Source organism: Polypterus senegalus, chromosome 1, assembly GCF_016835505.1.
Source record: "Polypterus senegalus isolate Bchr_013 chromosome 1, ASM1683550v1, whole genome shotgun sequence".
Lineage (NCBI taxonomy): Eukaryota > Metazoa > Chordata > Cladistia > Polypteriformes > Polypteridae > Polypterus > Polypterus senegalus.
The window spans coordinates 330,666,266-330,684,441 of NC_053154.1; the positions used below are offsets into that span (position 1 = coordinate 330,666,266).

Below are 18,176 nucleotides of genomic sequence, written 5' to 3' on the forward strand. Positions count from 1 at the left end.
ACTCAAAGCTCTCAAAGCTCTCCACTCGCACTGTTGGTATTCCTCCGTATTAATGGACCCTTACGCTGTCGCCCACCTGACTGCTCAATCTAAAAAGAATGGCTAAATAAATAAACCTCGTTTAGTGAATGAATATCTGCTGCTCTTTCATTTCTTAGGCCCTCGTGTCTGATTGGGGGTCTTAACGCTGGCTGCTTCCCTGCCCACCGCTGAAGCTTCCCCTTTATTGCTTTGGCTCCTTTTAATCTAAGGAATTGCTGTTCCAGTTACTTATTAACTATTTATTTCTACGGTTATTTGCTCACGGATGCCGATATCCGTTACTGGCGCTTTCCACGCTGCCTTCTCCATGCCAGTTCAAACACAGATAACAAGAACAAGTAACAAGGAGCTTAACAAGCGCACCTCCAAACGCCCTGTGCGGAAGTAAAACAAGCAAGAAGAAGAGAAAGAAGGCTTTAAAAATAACCGCCCAACCAAAATCCAAGTTTATAGGAGCAAAATGTATGTTTTAATGAACTCCCGCGCCAAAGAAAACGCCAAAAACTCTCAGCAGCCTCCCTCGTCCACCAAGTCGACATCAGCGCATCCTTACCAGCTCCTCTGTGTCTAAACTAAATGAGCGCCTGATCATTGGAAAAGCGTGAGGAAAGCACACAGAAAACGTGTACCTGAGGATTTCAAATCACAACACAGACAATCAAGAACAACAGTGCCAAGTGACAAGGCAGAGTGTCCTTTCAATGATGAGTCCTCATTACGCGCAGCTCAGTCTCTTCACCAGGGCAGAGTTTCTCCGGTGTGATTCAGGAATCCGCCGCTGTCCTTTTCTGACAAGTTGGAGATCACTTTAAGGACGTTATTGATGCTCTCTTCTTTGGTTAGGTGGGCCTGGAATGACAAAGACATGCCGCGGTTATCTTGACACCTCGTGCTCTGGTCCGTGAGGTACATGCAGACGTAACGCTGGTGGTGCCTGGCACTCCTCAGTGTAACGAGGCCTCAAAAGGGAGAGGGGAGCCTTCAAAACCACTGGCCACAATGAGCCAAACAAAAGAATCACTGAGAGGATTAAATAAAACAAGAACCGAAAAATAACAGAGCCGACCACTAAAGCATTACTAAATGGGGTATCTTCCTAAATGTCTTTAGTGGCTGATTTTCCCGACTCTCCGTCTCTCCGTCTTTATTAAGTCATTTCCAGTAAAAGCAGTTTTTCAACAATTAATTGAGAACTTGAAGAAAGATTCTATTCTGGATATAAATCCAGTTTTGTTACCTTTGTCACCCGTGTCATTTAGAATTGACTTTAAACTACGACTAATGGTTTACGAAGCCTTACATCATCTCGCCCCATCGTATATTTCACCTGACACTCCAAGTCGTAACCTCAGATCTTCAAATGCGTTCCAAGAGCCGACGCCAATAGAAGTGGTGAGGCGGCTTTATGCTGCTGTGCACCTCAGATTTGGAATACTTGACCATCAGACATTTGCCAGGCTAACACTGAAGAACAACACAGTATTTGAAGTGGCTTTGCCCGTAGCTACGTTTTAGTTGTATCCCTATTACACTTCATGGGCACTGAGTTCTGCTCTTCCCTGCCAACCTCGACTATTCTCTGCTGTCTTTTCTGGTTCTTCTCTGGTGGGGATCTGCACCACCACCACCACCCCCTGGTCAGGGTGCCATGCTGCCCTCTGAATTAGTTTATGGATTAATCGGCGGGTGTCCCAGATGCCCACATGACCATCATTGTCAATTTCTTCCATGTGAAGCCTGAAACCATAAGGACTGATTTAGAACATCTGTGTTAGGTAGAATGCCCAGTGGGGGCTGGACGGTCTTCTGGCCTTGGGACCCCCTTCAGATTTTGTTTTTTTTTTTCTTCTGTGCTCCTGGCCATTCGACCTTTCATTTTTTTTATTATTGAATTTATTTAACTCTTTGAGGGCTGAATATTTTTTCAAAAAACAGTTTCTGAAAAGCAATGGCTTCCCACAGAAATCAAGATAAAACGTCTGTGGCAGCCAGTTTGTCAAGAATGCCAAGCTGTCTTCACGATCTCGGTCGCAGTGCGTTGCAATCTAGTTTCTACATCTTGTCATTGTTAAGTGACACTCCTCCCTGGCGAACATCAGCTACAGGAACCTGATTAGCACCGTGATCAGCTGGGGACCACTCAACTGAAGCTGGCACCTCACATTCATTTTCGATGACTTGTATGAAAATCGCAGCCCGACAAGTTCAGAAACAATAGGCAAAACGTCGTCCACGCAGTCGTTTGTTTCATGCAATCACTTTGATCTCTCACCAGATTTTCGCTGCTGTTTATGCCTTGCTGCTCACACAACCACAGAAGATCTCGGTCACGCCAATGAAGCTAACTTTCGATCAAGCAACGAGAGTCCAACTAAAACATAACAGCTGGTTTTTTCACAGTTGATTACCACCATCAACTCCTCCTTTTGACAAAAGGCAACATCAGCCCAGAAAGAGTTAAAGAATTTAAAGTTCCATACAATGAAGTCCAACTTGAGAAAAGATAAATTCAATTCAACCCTGACCGACGGGAAAGAGAGAAAGAGAGAATGGCCAACAGGCAGAGTTAAACCTTTGAGAGTAGTAAAGAGGCAAAGGAGTTCATCTCTATACGTGATTATTCTGATAATATTGATTTCTATAAATACATGAAATATATCATTAAATCCTGGGAGGTGTTATAAGGTTTGCACAGAATCTCGAAGTGAGAATTTCAGTTTTTCTCATTTCAAATACTACATGACATCATTTACACGTAACAGAGTTTGGATTCTTCCAGTTGAGCGAGACACGTCTACATGTCCGTGCTGATAGTGAAGTGAAGGCCATCACAGTCTGCTTGTCCTTCTCCCCTTGAAGCCCCTCTGTGAGCCCACCTCACCCCCAGCAGCTATTAATGGGTTAGGAGGCATTGGGACCCCAAGGCTGTCTGATAGCCACGTAAAGGTTTTGGTCCAGAATGTTGCCCAGAACATGCGGCCCACTGAGGCTGGAGCTCGATTGCAACGTTCACAGGTTGGATTTTGCCCTTTAAACGTTGTGGACAATTTTAAATGAGATAAATGATCGATGAATGAGCTGAAGTTGAATCATTGAATGCTTTGTGCATGTGACGCGCGAGTGGATTCTGCGTATGGCTCTGAAATGTTGACCCTTTTCCCACTGACCTTTGGGATCTTTAAAAGGAAGGGACTCTAAGCGGCTTTGATATATTATAGAAGTGCTGTCTTTCTGACATACTTTAGAATCTGATTGCCTAATCTTGTCTGTTTATATTTCGTATTAACGTCCAAGTATTTCATTTTGTTAAGCACTTTGTACAACAACATGCTGTGTAAGTAAAAGCAGTTACTGTTGTCGTAGTCAGGATGCTCACCAGATGAGAGGACACGGCGGTGAATGACCAACGTCTTAATGCACATTTGGATGATCTGCTGTAGCCGTTCTTGCTCTTCACCCTTCATCACAGCGTTCTTCTTGACTGCCTTTCTGGTGGTGCCTACAGTTGGTTTACATCATAAATAATTTATCAGCTGTGACAATTATACGTCAGGGATCTGTGATATGTATCGGGTGGCACGAGGGTCTGTTTCGGGTCCCTTGTTATTCTCGTTCTCCACACTCCCATTAGGCCTCATCACTTCAAAACATAAAGTGAACTATCCTGGCTGTGCAGACGACACACCGATAGCACCAGATGACCCTGAGGCCCTAAGTCCTCGGACCCAATGTCTTACCAGCGTCATTGAATGGATGAGCAAAAATTTCCTTCAGCTTAACACAGAAAACAAAGACATTTTAATTATTGGCAGCAAACACAAAAGCAGGGACCTTAGAAATAAACTCGGCCAATGCGGCTTTACAGATACGGCGACCGGCGGCACGGTGGCGCAGTGGTAGCGCTGCTGCCTCGCAGTTAGGAGACCCATCTTGGTTCGCTTCCCGGGTCCTCCCTGCGTGGAGTTTGCATGTTCTCCCCGTGTCTGCGTGGGTTTCCTCCGGGCACTCCGGTTTCCTCCCACAATCCAAAGACATGCAGGTTAGGTGGTTTGGTGACTCTAAATTGGCCCTAGTGTGTGTTTGTGTGTGTCCTGCGGTGGGTTGGCACCCTGCCCAGGACTGGTTCCTGCCTTGTGCCCTGGGATTGGCTCCAGCGGACCCCCGTGACCCTGTATTCGGATTCAGCGGGTTAGAAAATGGATGGATGGATACTGTACTAAGCCGATTACTAAGGTGCCATTCTGAAACATCATGTTTTATGTAACTGAAAAACACAGAAAAGTCTTTAGGTGCCACGTTATTGAAATGCTGTCCTCCCAGAGTTACTACGCAAAGACAGACGTTTAAAACGCAGCTAAAAAGAGACAATCTGAGCAAATCTCGGCAGTCTGAGCGTCACTGCACTGAGCGTTGCTGCCTGTGTCCTTCCTAAACTATCTGCAGTCGCACCTTTCTATATGTCCTCTTAGTGGGTGGAGCCTCGGAAGGTGACGTCACTTCTGCTGGCTCCTCCCTCTTCTTTAGCAGCTCAGATGAAGGACTGAGCAGCGGCTCACTGAAGTTTGTCTCTTTGGAGTTACAGAAAATAACACAACATGTGGTAAGATGAACACAAAGACGAGAAGGAGAAATCGGGGGTCTGCCATCGGCTTCTTTCATTTACATTCATAACACATAAACTAAATCTCTCATCAAAATTTGCAGACAACACCAAAACGGGATGGAACAGCCAATACTGAGGAGGCAGGAAAAATAACTTGAAACCCTGGAGACGAGTGCCGCGCCCCATACAGGTGTTAGGGTGAGGCCGGGGTCCGGTCCCTGTCACTTTGGTTTGTCTTTCAGTTATTATTTTGTAAATTCTTTCTGCTTCTATTTATTTTATTATTTCTTATTATTTTGTATTACGTTCATTACATGTGCCATTATGAATGTTCCTTGTCCTCTCTTTGTTGAGCCCAAGTGGCTCAGCAGTGGTCCCGTGCCCGGCCTCTATAAGCCAGTGGGCACTTCAGCGTTTGGGTCTTGATTTAGTTCTCAAATATAAAATGAACTTTGTTTTTGGATTTTGGAATAAAGGGGTTTATTTGGTTCCCTTCTCCCTTTTGTCATCCTTGGGTTCATTTCTGCCTGCTTCACGACTGTGTGCCCAGGCTGATTGTGTGCCCAGGGCTCACTGTGGTCTTCAGAGCCAGTTTTAGCATTGAAGCCCCTGTTCTTAAACTCTGAGAGTTGGACAAATCACAACAGCAGGCAAAACAAATGGAAATTAAAAATACAAGAAGGACGACACTCGCTCACCCCGGGGCGCAAACAGTTAACTGCACAGCCTGCTGATGATGATGATGGTGATGATGATGATGATGAGGTGGCACTGTGCTGGAGCTTTTACATTCAATATTCTCATACTGCTGGTTTATCACTTGTGTGTTTCCTAAGCAATCAATCTGCTCTTTAGGAGATTTGAAAGAAGCAAAAGAGACTTCAGGAAAATGAAAATCATAGAAAACATCACAATGACTGAAGAAGAAGAAGAAGAAGAAGAAGAAGAAGCTGAGACAGAGAAACGACTAATCATGGCACGCACTTCAAAAACTGGAGCTGCGGTGTGGTGAAGGGCGACTGATCTGCACAGAGTGAGTGGAGAACTGCAGCTGTCAGCGTCTGCACCTCGGGGTCCACGTCGTTCTGTAGGCGTATTGAGACCCCTCTGATGGACACGTCTTCACAACGTGATACCCGATCAAAACAATCAGCACTTCAACCCTATAAACTGGCACGACGCACTTACCTGAGGTCCACCCATGTCTGTCTTCACCCATCCTGGATTTACGGACACACACAGAATGCCTTCGCCCAAAAGGTCCGAGGACAGACATCTGGTCACCATATTCAAAGCTGCCTGAGAAGCAATGAACAGAAATGCTTCATTACGCTAATGGCGAACCCAAATCTGGACCATCAGCATTCACTCGACGCACTCCGACACTGGTGGTCTTGCTGCTCACGTGGTGTGTCTGCTAGAACGCGGTGACACTACAGTTACCTTTGAGGCGCAGTACGGGTACCGCTTCACATGTGCGTCCTTTCGCTGCATTGATGCTCGTGCAGAAGACACGTTGACTATGGCTGCCCGGTGAATCCCCATCCCTGTTCCCTGCTTTGCAGCTTTCCTCAGCAATGGCAAAAAAGCCTGCAGAATACAAAAGAAAAAATGCAACCTGCCCTAAATATTCATCCAAAAACAAGTTTACAGTAATAGAGCAGTGTGGGCACCTCATGAAAAGAAATCAACCTGTAGGAGCAACATAAGGAATGGAGGAGCCAAAGGCACAACGCATCCATTTCTGAAGTGACATCACCAGGGTGGTGTACGGCGGTCACCTCGGCCACTTCAGACATGTCAGCTCATCGAATGTGAGGGGAAAGAGAAAAGGGGCAGAAAGTGACCAAGGGGAGGTGCGACGTTACAGAGCGTGACCGGCGAGAGCAGCCATCACGATGACACTACACGCTGTGACTACAGTAGGGAGACAGACACAGGAGCAGGGACAATTCAAGGACCTGCGTCAAGAGCATCACTTTCTTATGCTATATTAATCATCGGAAATGGCAAATGAACGAAGAGCCGAGACCGAGTGATCAGCGGATACACAGACACGTCTAAAAGGCACCGATAACGCATTTTGAGAGGCCATTTTATGTTCGATATCATGTGTGTGATGTAGAGAGGTGGCACTTTATTTCTCCCCAGGGGACTTTTATCAATGTAGAAATCAAACAAACTCAACAAAGTCTTTAAAGGCCTACACAGACTCAGGTAGTGGTCAGCAGATGGTTAGGGTTAGGGTTACATTTACCTTGGTGACCATTAAGGGAGACACTGCGTTCACCTCGAAATTCTTCATCATTTCTTCAGCTGTGACGTCACTCAGAGTTGAGTCGAGTTTGATCCCGGCATTGTTCACCAGGCAGTTGAGGCCTTTGTCTCCAACGAGGGACTCCACTTCCTTGAAAGCTGCTTCAATGTCGTCCTTGTTTGTGACATCTGCAAAGAGACAGGAGAGCCTCAGCTTCATACACTTGTGCTGCTGACGTCGGCCAGATTCACCTTAAGAAAGTCACAGTGGACGGGTTAGTGTCCACGTCAAGACAAGAAGTCCAACAGGCTATTAGGCTGTAAAATGTGACAAGTGTTACTAAAGATTAGAATTAGGCTGCACACAGTGGTACTCCACTTTGGGCAGTTTGGGTCTTCATATCACTAAAAAGACAAAGCAGCACTACAGAAGGTCCAGAGAAGAACAACTAGGCTGAGGAGGACAGACTGAGGCTTCGTCCCATCTAACACAAACAGGTTTGAACCGCTGAAGAAGACAAAACCAGTTCAGTTAGTCCTAAACCAACAAATCCAAACTGAAAAACAGAAACTCCAAGTCGCTGTAAGTGGCACAGATTTGTCACCCTAATGAATTGTTTCACAAAGTCACAAACCAAAGCCTTGAAAAGAGTTCATCACAAACTTGGGTGAAGTTCTCTGGTGTGACGTCGGGATACCCAGCAGAGTGTCTGTGGGGTCTTCACTGTTCACATTCACGTTTAGGAGACAAAAAGCACCAGCAGATGAAAGCACGCGATCAGACAGGCTGGGGATGTCACGAAAAGGACAAAAGGACAGAACACCAGAGTTAGAGGAGAAAACAGGGGAACAAAATCCATAGAACAATACAAAGTGTAATACTAAATAATCTGTGCTAGTGACCAAACCACAGCTCTGCCCAGCGCGTTACTCACCCCATTCTGCAGTTCTTGATAACGACACGGGACCTCGCTGTGCTAAAAAACGGCACAATGGTGGGACGAAAAGCCACCACTCACTGATGACTGATCCCTCAGCAGAGATGTGCTGTGTCTCCTTAGAGATAGCAGAGGGTCACCACCACCAACACCGGGGCTGGCTGGGATGCTAACAGAGGATGCTGGGAATCACAAGCAGCGGGTTGTACTGGTCCAGCTAAACGGCCAGTTGCCAGTCGAGCTGCTTACCTGTGGCTGAGCTTCAACCGATGACTGACAATGCTGGCACAGCCCATAATGTCCAGGGCTCTTACGTATTCATCCAGCTTTTGTAATTAACACAATGGAAGTCAACAAATGAAAATTAATTGAAGTTCAGTTAGAAAAAAAAAATTGTGCCCATTTATATTCTCGTTTGTATCGAAGGAATTGCTATAACTTAAAATCTGCCAGTATATTAATTCAGCTAGAAAATAAGGAGTTCAAACGTGAAGAGAACTAAGAGAACTCTGAATAACACAGAAAATGACCTGAAACAAAACAAGAAACGAGGAAGAAACGAAGAGGATTTCTGTGTCTGGAGAGATGATGAAGTCCAACTGCTTTTAAAAAAATTTGAACTGAGAGCCCTGATAAGATCAAAACAGCCAAATGTTCAAGTGTTTCAGGGTGCAGCCCTCGTCAGCTGATACCGGGAATTAAAAAGGAGAGTCCTGAGCTCACAGGGTCTCATCACAAATCCGGCCCTCATCTCCACATCCGACATTTCAGTTTCTTCATCAATGCCAACTCCTTCACGTTCAGGGCTCCAAAACACGAGGGCCAGACTGATTAAGAAAGGCTGCGTTTTCAAAAGTATCTGATGAAAGCTTTCCAGGAATTCAGACTCCTTCTTCAGGCACGATGTGACAATGTGAAGATGTGACGATGTGATGATGTGATGATGTGATGATATGACATGTGACAATGTGACGATGTGATGATGTGATGATGTGATGATGTGACGATGTGACGATGTGATGATGTGACGATGTGACGATGTGACGATGTGATGTGATGATGTGATGATGTGATGAGTGATGATATGACATGTGACAATGTGACGATGTGATGATGTGACAATGTGAATGTGATGATGTGACGATGTGACAATGTGACAATGTGATGATGTGACGATGTGATGATGTGACAATGTGACAATGTGACATGTGACAATGTGACGATGTGATGATTCCACCTCACCTGAAGAAGGGGCCCGAGTTGCCTTGAAAGCCTGCATATTGTAATCTGCTCAGTTAGCCAAACAAAGAACTCATTCTGCTTGACTTCTCACTTCATCCATAATGGCTAACAGGGTACAACACCTTATATCATTCATGTTAGGGACAGACAGACAGACAGACAGACAGACAGACAGACAGACAGCTAACCACAGACATGTGGAAAAGGTGACCAAGTAGTGTGGTAGGCACGATGGCTTTAGGGACCAGCAAATCTTGATGTGATGTTGTGGTGGAGAAATACGATGAATAAGAGAAGCGGGCCTGCTGTTCTCATCAAATGTTCTCCAGTCTCACCACAGTCAATGACGTGGACACCAAATGGTGTCATCAGAGCAGCAGATCACAGGCCGTTGTTTTACTTACCAAGGGTCACAATGTGGAGATCAGGGTGGCTCTCTGCCAATCTGTTTAGTTCCTAAAAAAGTAAAACAAACATAAAATTAAAGAAGCCACAGAGCCAAAGTCACAAAGTTAACAACACCCAGGACATTGAGATGGGAGATGCACAGGTCCAGAAACGCCACGGCCACACCTGGTAACGTAAGGCCCCGCGTCCTGACAGACACAAAGATGGAGGGAGAACATGGGAGCTTCTGCTGGATTGACCTCCACTGTTTACACGCAAACACCAGCAGGCCTCTGTGTGAACAGAACATGGGGGCTCACGAGTTCTACTAAACGGTGGGCAAGACGCAAGGTGACAAGGGTCACAGATTTATCCTTCTTCAAATGACTTGAATTAACAGTACAATGTCATGGTGGCACTGCCAAGTACTTGTCTCACAATGTTTGATTTTGACAAACACACAGGAAACACTTTGAACCCACAGACAGCAAAGAGCCCATCAAGTGTGTCACTTTACCTACCGTGTGCCGTCCTTCACTCTGTCCTTGTGTTGTGACCATGCTGTCTGTCCTCTGTGGACCTTCATGACCTTTTCTAATGAGAAGACCACACCACAGTCCAGAAGAGGCCTGACGTGACTTGAACTGCACACAGCGGGGTGCCATGTGACACAACAGAAGAACAACTTTCTACATCGGGGGGACTGCTTTACATTTCTTGTATTGACCTTCCCTGGGGGGCTTCTGTTCTCTTTCTCCAATGTGAGACCCTCACCTTCATCGGAGTTCACCTCTGTTATAGCGCGTCTTTATTTGAACACAGCCGTGTCAGATCGGGGTGAGCGTGAACGTGACTGAGAGAATAAAACTGAATTAAAACAACGCTAACCTTTACAAGTAGCCCACATTTACAGCGGCTGTCGCAGACTCAGATCACATGGTGTCTTTGTTGTATAATACGAGTGGTAGCAAGAAGAGCAGCAGCTCACTGCGTTTACTTTGGGACACGTGAAGACTCGAACCCGCAGCCTCTTGATTAGGAGTCAGCAGTTCTTACCACAGAAGTCACGGTAACAAGTCACACGATCCCGATTTCTCTGTCATTGGTTACAGGCTGGATTAGAAGCGCACTTGTTCTGTTATATTTGAACCTTTTCTTAAAGTGCTTAAGTGATATTTGGACTTCAGTCCCTGTGGTGGGCTGGCACCCTGCCCGAGGTTTGTTTCCTGCCTTGCACCCTGTGTTGGCTGGGATTGGCTCCAGCAGACCCCCGTGACCCTGTGTTAGGATATAGCGGGTTGGATGGACTTCAGTCATCACACTTTATACTTTATTCCACTAAAACATGGAAAACGTTTGTCTTTTAGGTTTGCGTTCAACATTTCGATCATCCTACACTTACACAGATCTTTGTAGGCTCGTGAAATGCATTTGCTCCAAGTAACGAGATATTTTTTAGCCGATTCGGTATGTGACTCCCTGATAAACGAGGCTTGAGCTGGGACAGCGAGCTTTGCACTTTCTGCAGCAGTGGGATGATGGGACAGCAGGCTGCTTGGGATTATCGACACATTTACAAGACAAAAGACGCAGACGGAGAGGTGCGAAGGGATTTAAGGTTTCTGAGGTTTTTCATAAGCTTTGGTAATTCTGGTGTTAATCTAAATCTAAAAATTGACTTTCAAATATTTATTAGTGTTTGTGTCTTGTGTTATGGTTGTCATCTTTGCTTTCATTCCTGTTGTATTACTTTGAAAATCTGCGAACGATCTGAGCTTGGAAATGAAGCTCTATAAATCAAATGTCTTCTTCTTCTTCTTAGTATTACTACTCAGTGCCGGGAGCCGCCTGGCCAGGGTCAGTATGGATGTTCTCATCATTTCTCTGTGTGTTCCCTTTGTATCCACCCGAGGGCAGTAATCAATTCTTCTGACTTAGACGACATGTCTCGATGGGGTTACGTGTCCAGAAGACGCTGATGCTTGTGGACCCACTGGGTTGACTGCGGAGATGACGAGACCCGCCAGGTTCAGATAAGCAGCTCAGAAGCAGCGCGTTTTCATTGCCCACATCACCTCCAGTTTCACTGCCACATTCTCTGCAGTGTGAGGTCCTGGCTGATCCAGTCCTCCTCGTGTCTCCTCAGGTTCAGCCTGTGCTGGGCCATTTCATGAAGATGAACGTGAACTTGAGACTGGCCTGCACATTGATGGATGGATCTTTAGCTGTTTGTTCCCTTTCTTTAAGGTCCTTCTCTGGCTTTCTGTCCCTCCTCATGTTTTAATAAACTTTAAAGCAATTCTTCTCAGGTTAAAAAACACAGGACATCTTGAAAAGAGGCTGAAATCAACAGCACTGGCAGCGCAGCACCATTTCAGATGTCCATCGGCCACAACGGGCAGGACCAGCCCTGGAGTTGGCATGTTCTCCCCGTGTGTGTGTGGACTTCAGATTCTGTTTGATCGCTGGATGTTACAAGTGCACCATTAAGTTGGCACAACCTCTTCATCCTCACGGGTCTTGTTAAATGTCTTCCTCACTGGGAGCTCCCTGCGTTTTGCACGTTGCTGACTCAGTGAACGATCGGGCGCTCCAGCAGATGGTCAGCATTTCAGGTAACTGGTGTGCTTGTCGAAATGCAGTTTAATAACCAATATACAGAATACAATACACGGTACACATTGCTGTGTCTGCTGTAATTGTTATTAAAATGATTCAAGTGCAACAGAACTTCAAAAAATAAGAAAAGTAAGAATTCAATGAAAACAAAATACATTTCTAGAGTTTCAAAATGCGCAGCTGAAATGTAGTCATCAATAGTAGACTCTATGTAGAGAGATGAAATAAGAATATACGTGTGCGGAGATCTTACTGCTCACAAAGGGAATAAAATAAGACAAAAGAAAGGCCTTTAGAAATTCAGTAACTCATTTCTTAAACATATTGCAGCTTAAAGTAACATAATTACGACTCGAAGCCTTGAACTGTCACATAACGGAGAACACGGAGACAGTAAAACAGACGGCCGCCATATAATCTGACAACTGGAAAGAAAATGGCGTCTTTACACTCGTGAAACTGGGCGCAAATTTGGTGAATAAATAAATAAATAAGTAAATAAATAAATAAATAAAGTGAAAATATGTGTAACTATTAAAACACTGCTTACCAGTATAACTTGCATTGAAAGTATTAGGCAGCCTCACCAGTCACCACACACTGCGGCCCTTCAGACTGACTGCAGCCCATCCCAGCAGCACGAAGGCGGAGGAGGAGAACCCCTGGAGGAGTAACATGACGCACCAAACTGACATCCTGCCTACATCTGCAGCCGGCTTTGTCACATCATTGAGTGACATAAACCCAGAAATGGCCAAGTGGCGCGTGCAGCGGCCGTCTACACTGAAAGCCATCAAAATGGGGGCGCGCAGATACAGGGGTCCGTCTGCGAGTGCACGCGCTGCGTCTGCAGTGAGAACAGAATCGGCCACCCTGTCATCTGATGTCACCTGCACTGGCCACCAACATTCACGTGACGATGACGCCGGGCGAACTAAAACTTCTGCTGTTCGCCCCATCACTGAGCCGACGACTTAAGGGGTCTTTCGAAAAGCGTACAGAAATTCGGCCGTCAGCTGCTGTCATCGTTGACCTCCGGCGGCCTGAATGACAGTCGTGAAGAATCCACGCAGGGTTTGTGTCCGACACGCCCCTCCCCCTCCGTGAGGTCCTGCGGGCTCCACTTCACAACTGTGACCAAATGACGGCGGATTTCTTTAATTCAGGGGGTCTTAAAGCTCGGCCAGTTGTCGGACTCCTCAATTGGGCCGCCTAACCAGCTGATTCCAGTTTGAACGCCGAACCTCCGCTGAGTCTGCCGGCCCCTGAGCGGGCGGGCTGGGGGGGCGAACTGAAGCGGAGCGGCCAGCGCGGACTCACCGTGGCTCGGCTGCGGTCCCGGGCAGCAGCGATCACCTTCTCCGGCCTCGGGTTGCTCTTCATCAGCGTCTCCACGATCTGTAAGCCGATGCCACGACTGGCGCCGGTCACCAGGATGCTGCCGCACTTGTGGAGGTCACTCATTTTGGCGACACGTTCTCGGAGGTGAGCGCCTGGCACGACTGAGCTCCAGCTTGGCCCCGACGCCCTCGACTTTGGACGATATCGCCGCCCACACGACCGGTGGGTTTGGTCCGCTCTTACTGTTTAATCTGGAAGCCTTTCCACAAGGGGGAGTGGCAGTGGCAGTGGCAGTGGCGCGGTTCCCTAGGGAGCGACCTGGCATTGAGCGACGGCGTAATGCAGATAACGGAGCCGGGCGGTCATGTGGACATTGGCACCCCTGTGTGATTCAAATCGCTCAATTCAATCCGACCGACATAAAGACAGCGCACACTATGTCGATTCCCATGCCCACAGATGCCACAAGTGCCACCACCACCCATTTCTTATCTTCTTCCATATCGTTATGCAGTCAGAAGTAAAGTACAGCAGTGAAGTCGAAAAAAGCAACGTGCAGCGTTTATGTTTTAGATAACAACAGCAGCTAAATGTGTTTCTCAATACAAGACGTTGTCATACAAACGATGAAGTGCCAGACATTAAGATGGCAAAGAGGCGGAGAGCAGTGACTGCGCCATCAGAGCCCCTGACAAGTTTAGGGTTAAAACACGAGGCTCAGCTCGGCTACTTGTTCGTCTGGCTACTGATTTGCTTCCAGCCAGCTAATGATTCACATCCCCTGTCAGAGCAGCTTCTCATTCAGCATTAACAGAAAGACAGATGAGACGCCATTAATGAACAGCCAATCTGAGGCCAACGTCTAAACTGCCATCCCTGTGTAACATTTTAGAAAAGGCAGTCGAATCACAGCTGACTGCCCTTCTTAATAAATGTCAAGTGTTGGGTCCACCTGAGTGTGGCTTTAGGAAACAACATTCCACAGGATGGCACTTCTTCTGATGCCTGCTGATGCCCGGGTGGATCTCACACATACCACACACGTCTAAGCGTGAGGTCAAAGCGTTGTGCGGGTATCTCTGGGACGGCCTCGGACTGGCAGAAAGGACTTTCTCAGTCAGCATCGGTGGGCACCCAGCATCCTCGCTGTATGGAGTGCCGCTGGCATCTGCTCTTGGGCTACAATCTTCCTGTAGCTCGAATTTTAAAGATATTGCATATCACATTAATGCTGATGATATTCAACTTTCATGCTCTGGTAAACCACAACACCTTCATGAGTTGCCCGCCTAATCGAATGCCTGAGTGAAATAAATAAACGGCCAGCTGCTCATTTTTTACAGCTGAATTCTGAAACAACTGAGCTTTTCGTTTTTGCTCCGTTAATTTGCACGCAGTGATTGGTCTTCAGCCAACTTGAAATCTTCTGTCCTGATTCTGGGTGTTGAGTTTGACCAGCCTTTAACCCTCGGTGCCCAGCTTAGGCCCTCATCGCGCTCTTGTTCTTATTATCTGAGGATTACTGTCTTGAAACCCAAAAAATCGATCATAAAATCAGACCCTGACTTGTGCGCCCGTTCAAAAATACGACACTGAAATTTATCTTCTTGCCTCCTCCAAACTCGCACCCCTCAGATGGTTACTATGGGAAACAAAAGGCCATGAATTGGCACAAGTCGATATCAACTTGATATGAACTTCTATGAGAACCAAGTATAAAAACAATAGAATACCATTTATTTGTTGTGTAGCCCAAAATCACACAAGAAGTGCCTCAGTGGGCTTTAACAGACCCTGCCTCTTGACGGCCCCCCAGCCTTGACTCTCTAAGAAGACAAGAAACAACTCCCAAAAAAAGGGATAAAATGGAAGAAACCTTGGGAAAGGCAGTTCAAGGAGAAACCCCTTACTGGGTAGGGTGGGCATGCAGTGGGTGTCAAAAAGAAAAAGGGGGTCAATACAATACAATACAATACAATACACAGAACAAATCCTCGATACAGTATACAAATATAATTTTACAAGTATGGAGCAGAACTTAACAGTAGATGATATCCCATAATATGAGTTAGTTTTGTTCAGAGAGTCCTGGAGACCTCGGCCATCAAGCTGCCTCCCCCACAGCTGAAACAGCGCTAATCCGATGGCAGGACCCTCTACCCGATGATTCCTGTGATCCTCGGTCAGGGATGACTTTACCTTAGGCAGGCAAGACAGCTTGGCAGGTGGGCCGTGGCACCGAGTGGCACATTTAGGTACCATGAAGAGAAACAGAACAGGTGAGGGTGAGTCACAAATTCTATTTTTCATGTGACTTCTGTTTCAGTGCCAATGACAGTCTGCACAGTTAATCAGCAGCTCTAGTCGGGGTGAACTAAACTGAAGTGGCGAGTCTCAACCCCGTCTCTTATAGCAGCAGGCAGACCACTCGACAGTTTAGGGGTCCTGTAACTAAAAGCTCGACCTCCTCCTGTTATTTTATTAATCCTTGGAATCCTAAGCAGACCAGCATCTTGAGATCTTAATGTGCGCTCAGGTTTGTAAGTCGTGATAAGTTCAGTTAAATAAGCCGGACCGCCGCCATTGAAGGCTTTATATGTTAAAAGAAGGACTTTGAAATTTGCCCTAAACTTAACTGGGCACCAGTGTGCTAAGCAGTTAATCAATAAAGGCATACAGGGTGCCAAAGGATCAGAGAAGAGCTGCCAATATGTAATAAATGAAAAGGCCAGAAGACGGGAAAAAGATGGGCAGGAATCAGAAAAGGACGTAAGGGTAGCGAGGAATACAACTGAATGACAAGATACAAGGTGGCCACAGGACGGGCCTGAGAAGGGACAGTAAGGGTAAGTAAGCAGCAAATGAGCGAGGACACGTGAGAAGGAATGGCCGTGTATACGGTGACGTTTCGGGGCTCAGCTTGATTGGGTGGCGTCCACCATATTGTTTATTGCGCTAATACCTGATCACTCGGTTTGCGTGTCCTTCAATGCCTAGAGAATCTCCGGTGCATCTTGTGCTTCGACATTAATAATTCTGACGACTTTTAATTTAAAACCATCTTCATAGATGAGGGATGCTCTCACGATAAAGGTGTGTGAGGGGTGAGATACAAAAGACACAAATCAGCGCAGACGTCACTTCAGACCAGTGTGGGTGTTAAATACCGCGAGGTCACGTAGGCACAAAGGCCGTGTGCTCCCCTCCCTCCGGTGGGCATTAGCATATCGTAATCTCTTGGACCAATGGCGTGAGTTGTCCGCATTCCACTTACACGACCGACGTTATAAAATACTGGACATTACTCGGTAAACTCGAGGCCCGCCTTAAACGCGAGTAGATCCGGTATGTATGTCAGAGCTGAGAAGACTCAAACGGAGACGTTACTCGCGCTCTTATTGTTTCACGTCTTCATATCTCCACGTTTAAAGAAGACGTCGCTGCTGCGCCTTCGGTCTGTTCAGATTGTTTAGCAGCACCAGTAACTGCTCTCGCGTTATCTCGTTTCATCTTCACCTTCTTGGCTTCCAGTGGAATTTAGAATCCATTTGCAAATCCTAGCAGTCACCTCTGCAGCTCCGCACACTCAAACAGCTCAATATATTTCAGATTTTGGACTTTCTAATCCTAAATTGTCCCGTATGTGTGTGTGCCCTGTGGCAGGTTGGCGCTGTGCCCAGGTCTTGTTTCCTGCCTTGCACCCGGTGTTTGCTCCAGCAGAGCCCCGTGACCCTGTAGTTAGGATATGGCGGGTTGGATGATGGATGAATAATACGAGTCGCCCACTTAGGTCATCTGACTGGGGTCTTCTTATTAATCCACAGGGTTTGTGACACAACTGAACCCCAGAGGCTGGCATACGGCTGGCTGGCTGGCTGGCTGTGTTTGGCTCTCTGTTTTATGTTCATTTTCTTCTTGTGTTGTTTGCCACTCTCTGTGTTCATTGGTTTCTGTGCTTTAGAAACAAATAAATAAGAAGCCTGTTTTGCCCGACCCAGCGTACGCAATGAAGAAGATTTTCTGTGAAGTTTATAAAGTGTTAAATGTCAGTTTCAAGAGAAGAAAGATGCTTTTGTGAATTTGCAGTTTACTTTTGCCCAACACAATTACCAGGGTCAAATGGGCTGGCAAAGGTGGCACACTCTTCTACCTAATGACTGGCATTGCCATTCCCGTGGGGTGTTTGATGAGGACTGTAGTTGGCTAAATGCCGTTGGGTTTTGGTCGATTGTTCAGTTTGCGCTGCGATTTTATCACAAACACATTCAGCCAAACAAACCCCACGGCTCACTTGTCACAAGCGGTGACAGTCGTGTGTTAAAGTTTGAGTGATTTGTAAATCAGCTGAAGGCCCAAATCATCAATGACATCGAAACACAAAGCCGGAGTTTGTCTCGTGTCTTCACATCGCTGGACCCTCTCTTGCCTTTGACCCTCTTGCCCCCTCAACTCCCTCTTCACCTCAACTCACCAGTCTGATGCCCACATCACTGCCCATGCTGCTCTGATCTGCCACTTTACACCAGTTTCTTAGGCGCCACGGTCCCAGTCAGGCTTTAGAGCAAACCGCAGCGCCGCTGGTTCAAGTAGTAAATGATTTGCGGGTCAATGCGGATGGAGGCCGTGTGTCTGTTCTCGTTCGTTTTGACGCCATAGACGACGGTATTCTTATAAATCGCCTCAGACAAATGGGGGCTTTTCTCTTCTTGTCTCATTCTCTTTTTGCAAAGCACTCGTATAAAAAGGTG

General features: G+C 46.5%; 1 protein-coding gene across 1 annotated transcript; it reads right to left on the minus strand.

Moving 5' to 3' along the window:
• Positions 1 to 495: 495 nt before the first annotated feature.
• On the minus strand, positions 496 to 13,630 carry LOC120519687 (C-factor-like). Its single transcript, XM_039742568.1, has 6 exons — positions 13,408 to 13,630; positions 9,486 to 9,537; positions 6,903 to 7,090; positions 6,089 to 6,235; positions 5,834 to 5,944; positions 496 to 891 (listed from the first exon to the last, which is right to left on the minus strand). The coding sequence occupies exons 1-6, from the start codon at positions 13,549 to 13,551 to the stop codon at positions 778 to 780; spliced, it is 756 nt and encodes a 251-aa protein (XP_039598502.1). The 5' UTR covers positions 13,552 to 13,630; the 3' UTR covers positions 496 to 777.
• Between the last annotated feature and the right edge of the window lie 4,546 nt (positions 13,631 to 18,176).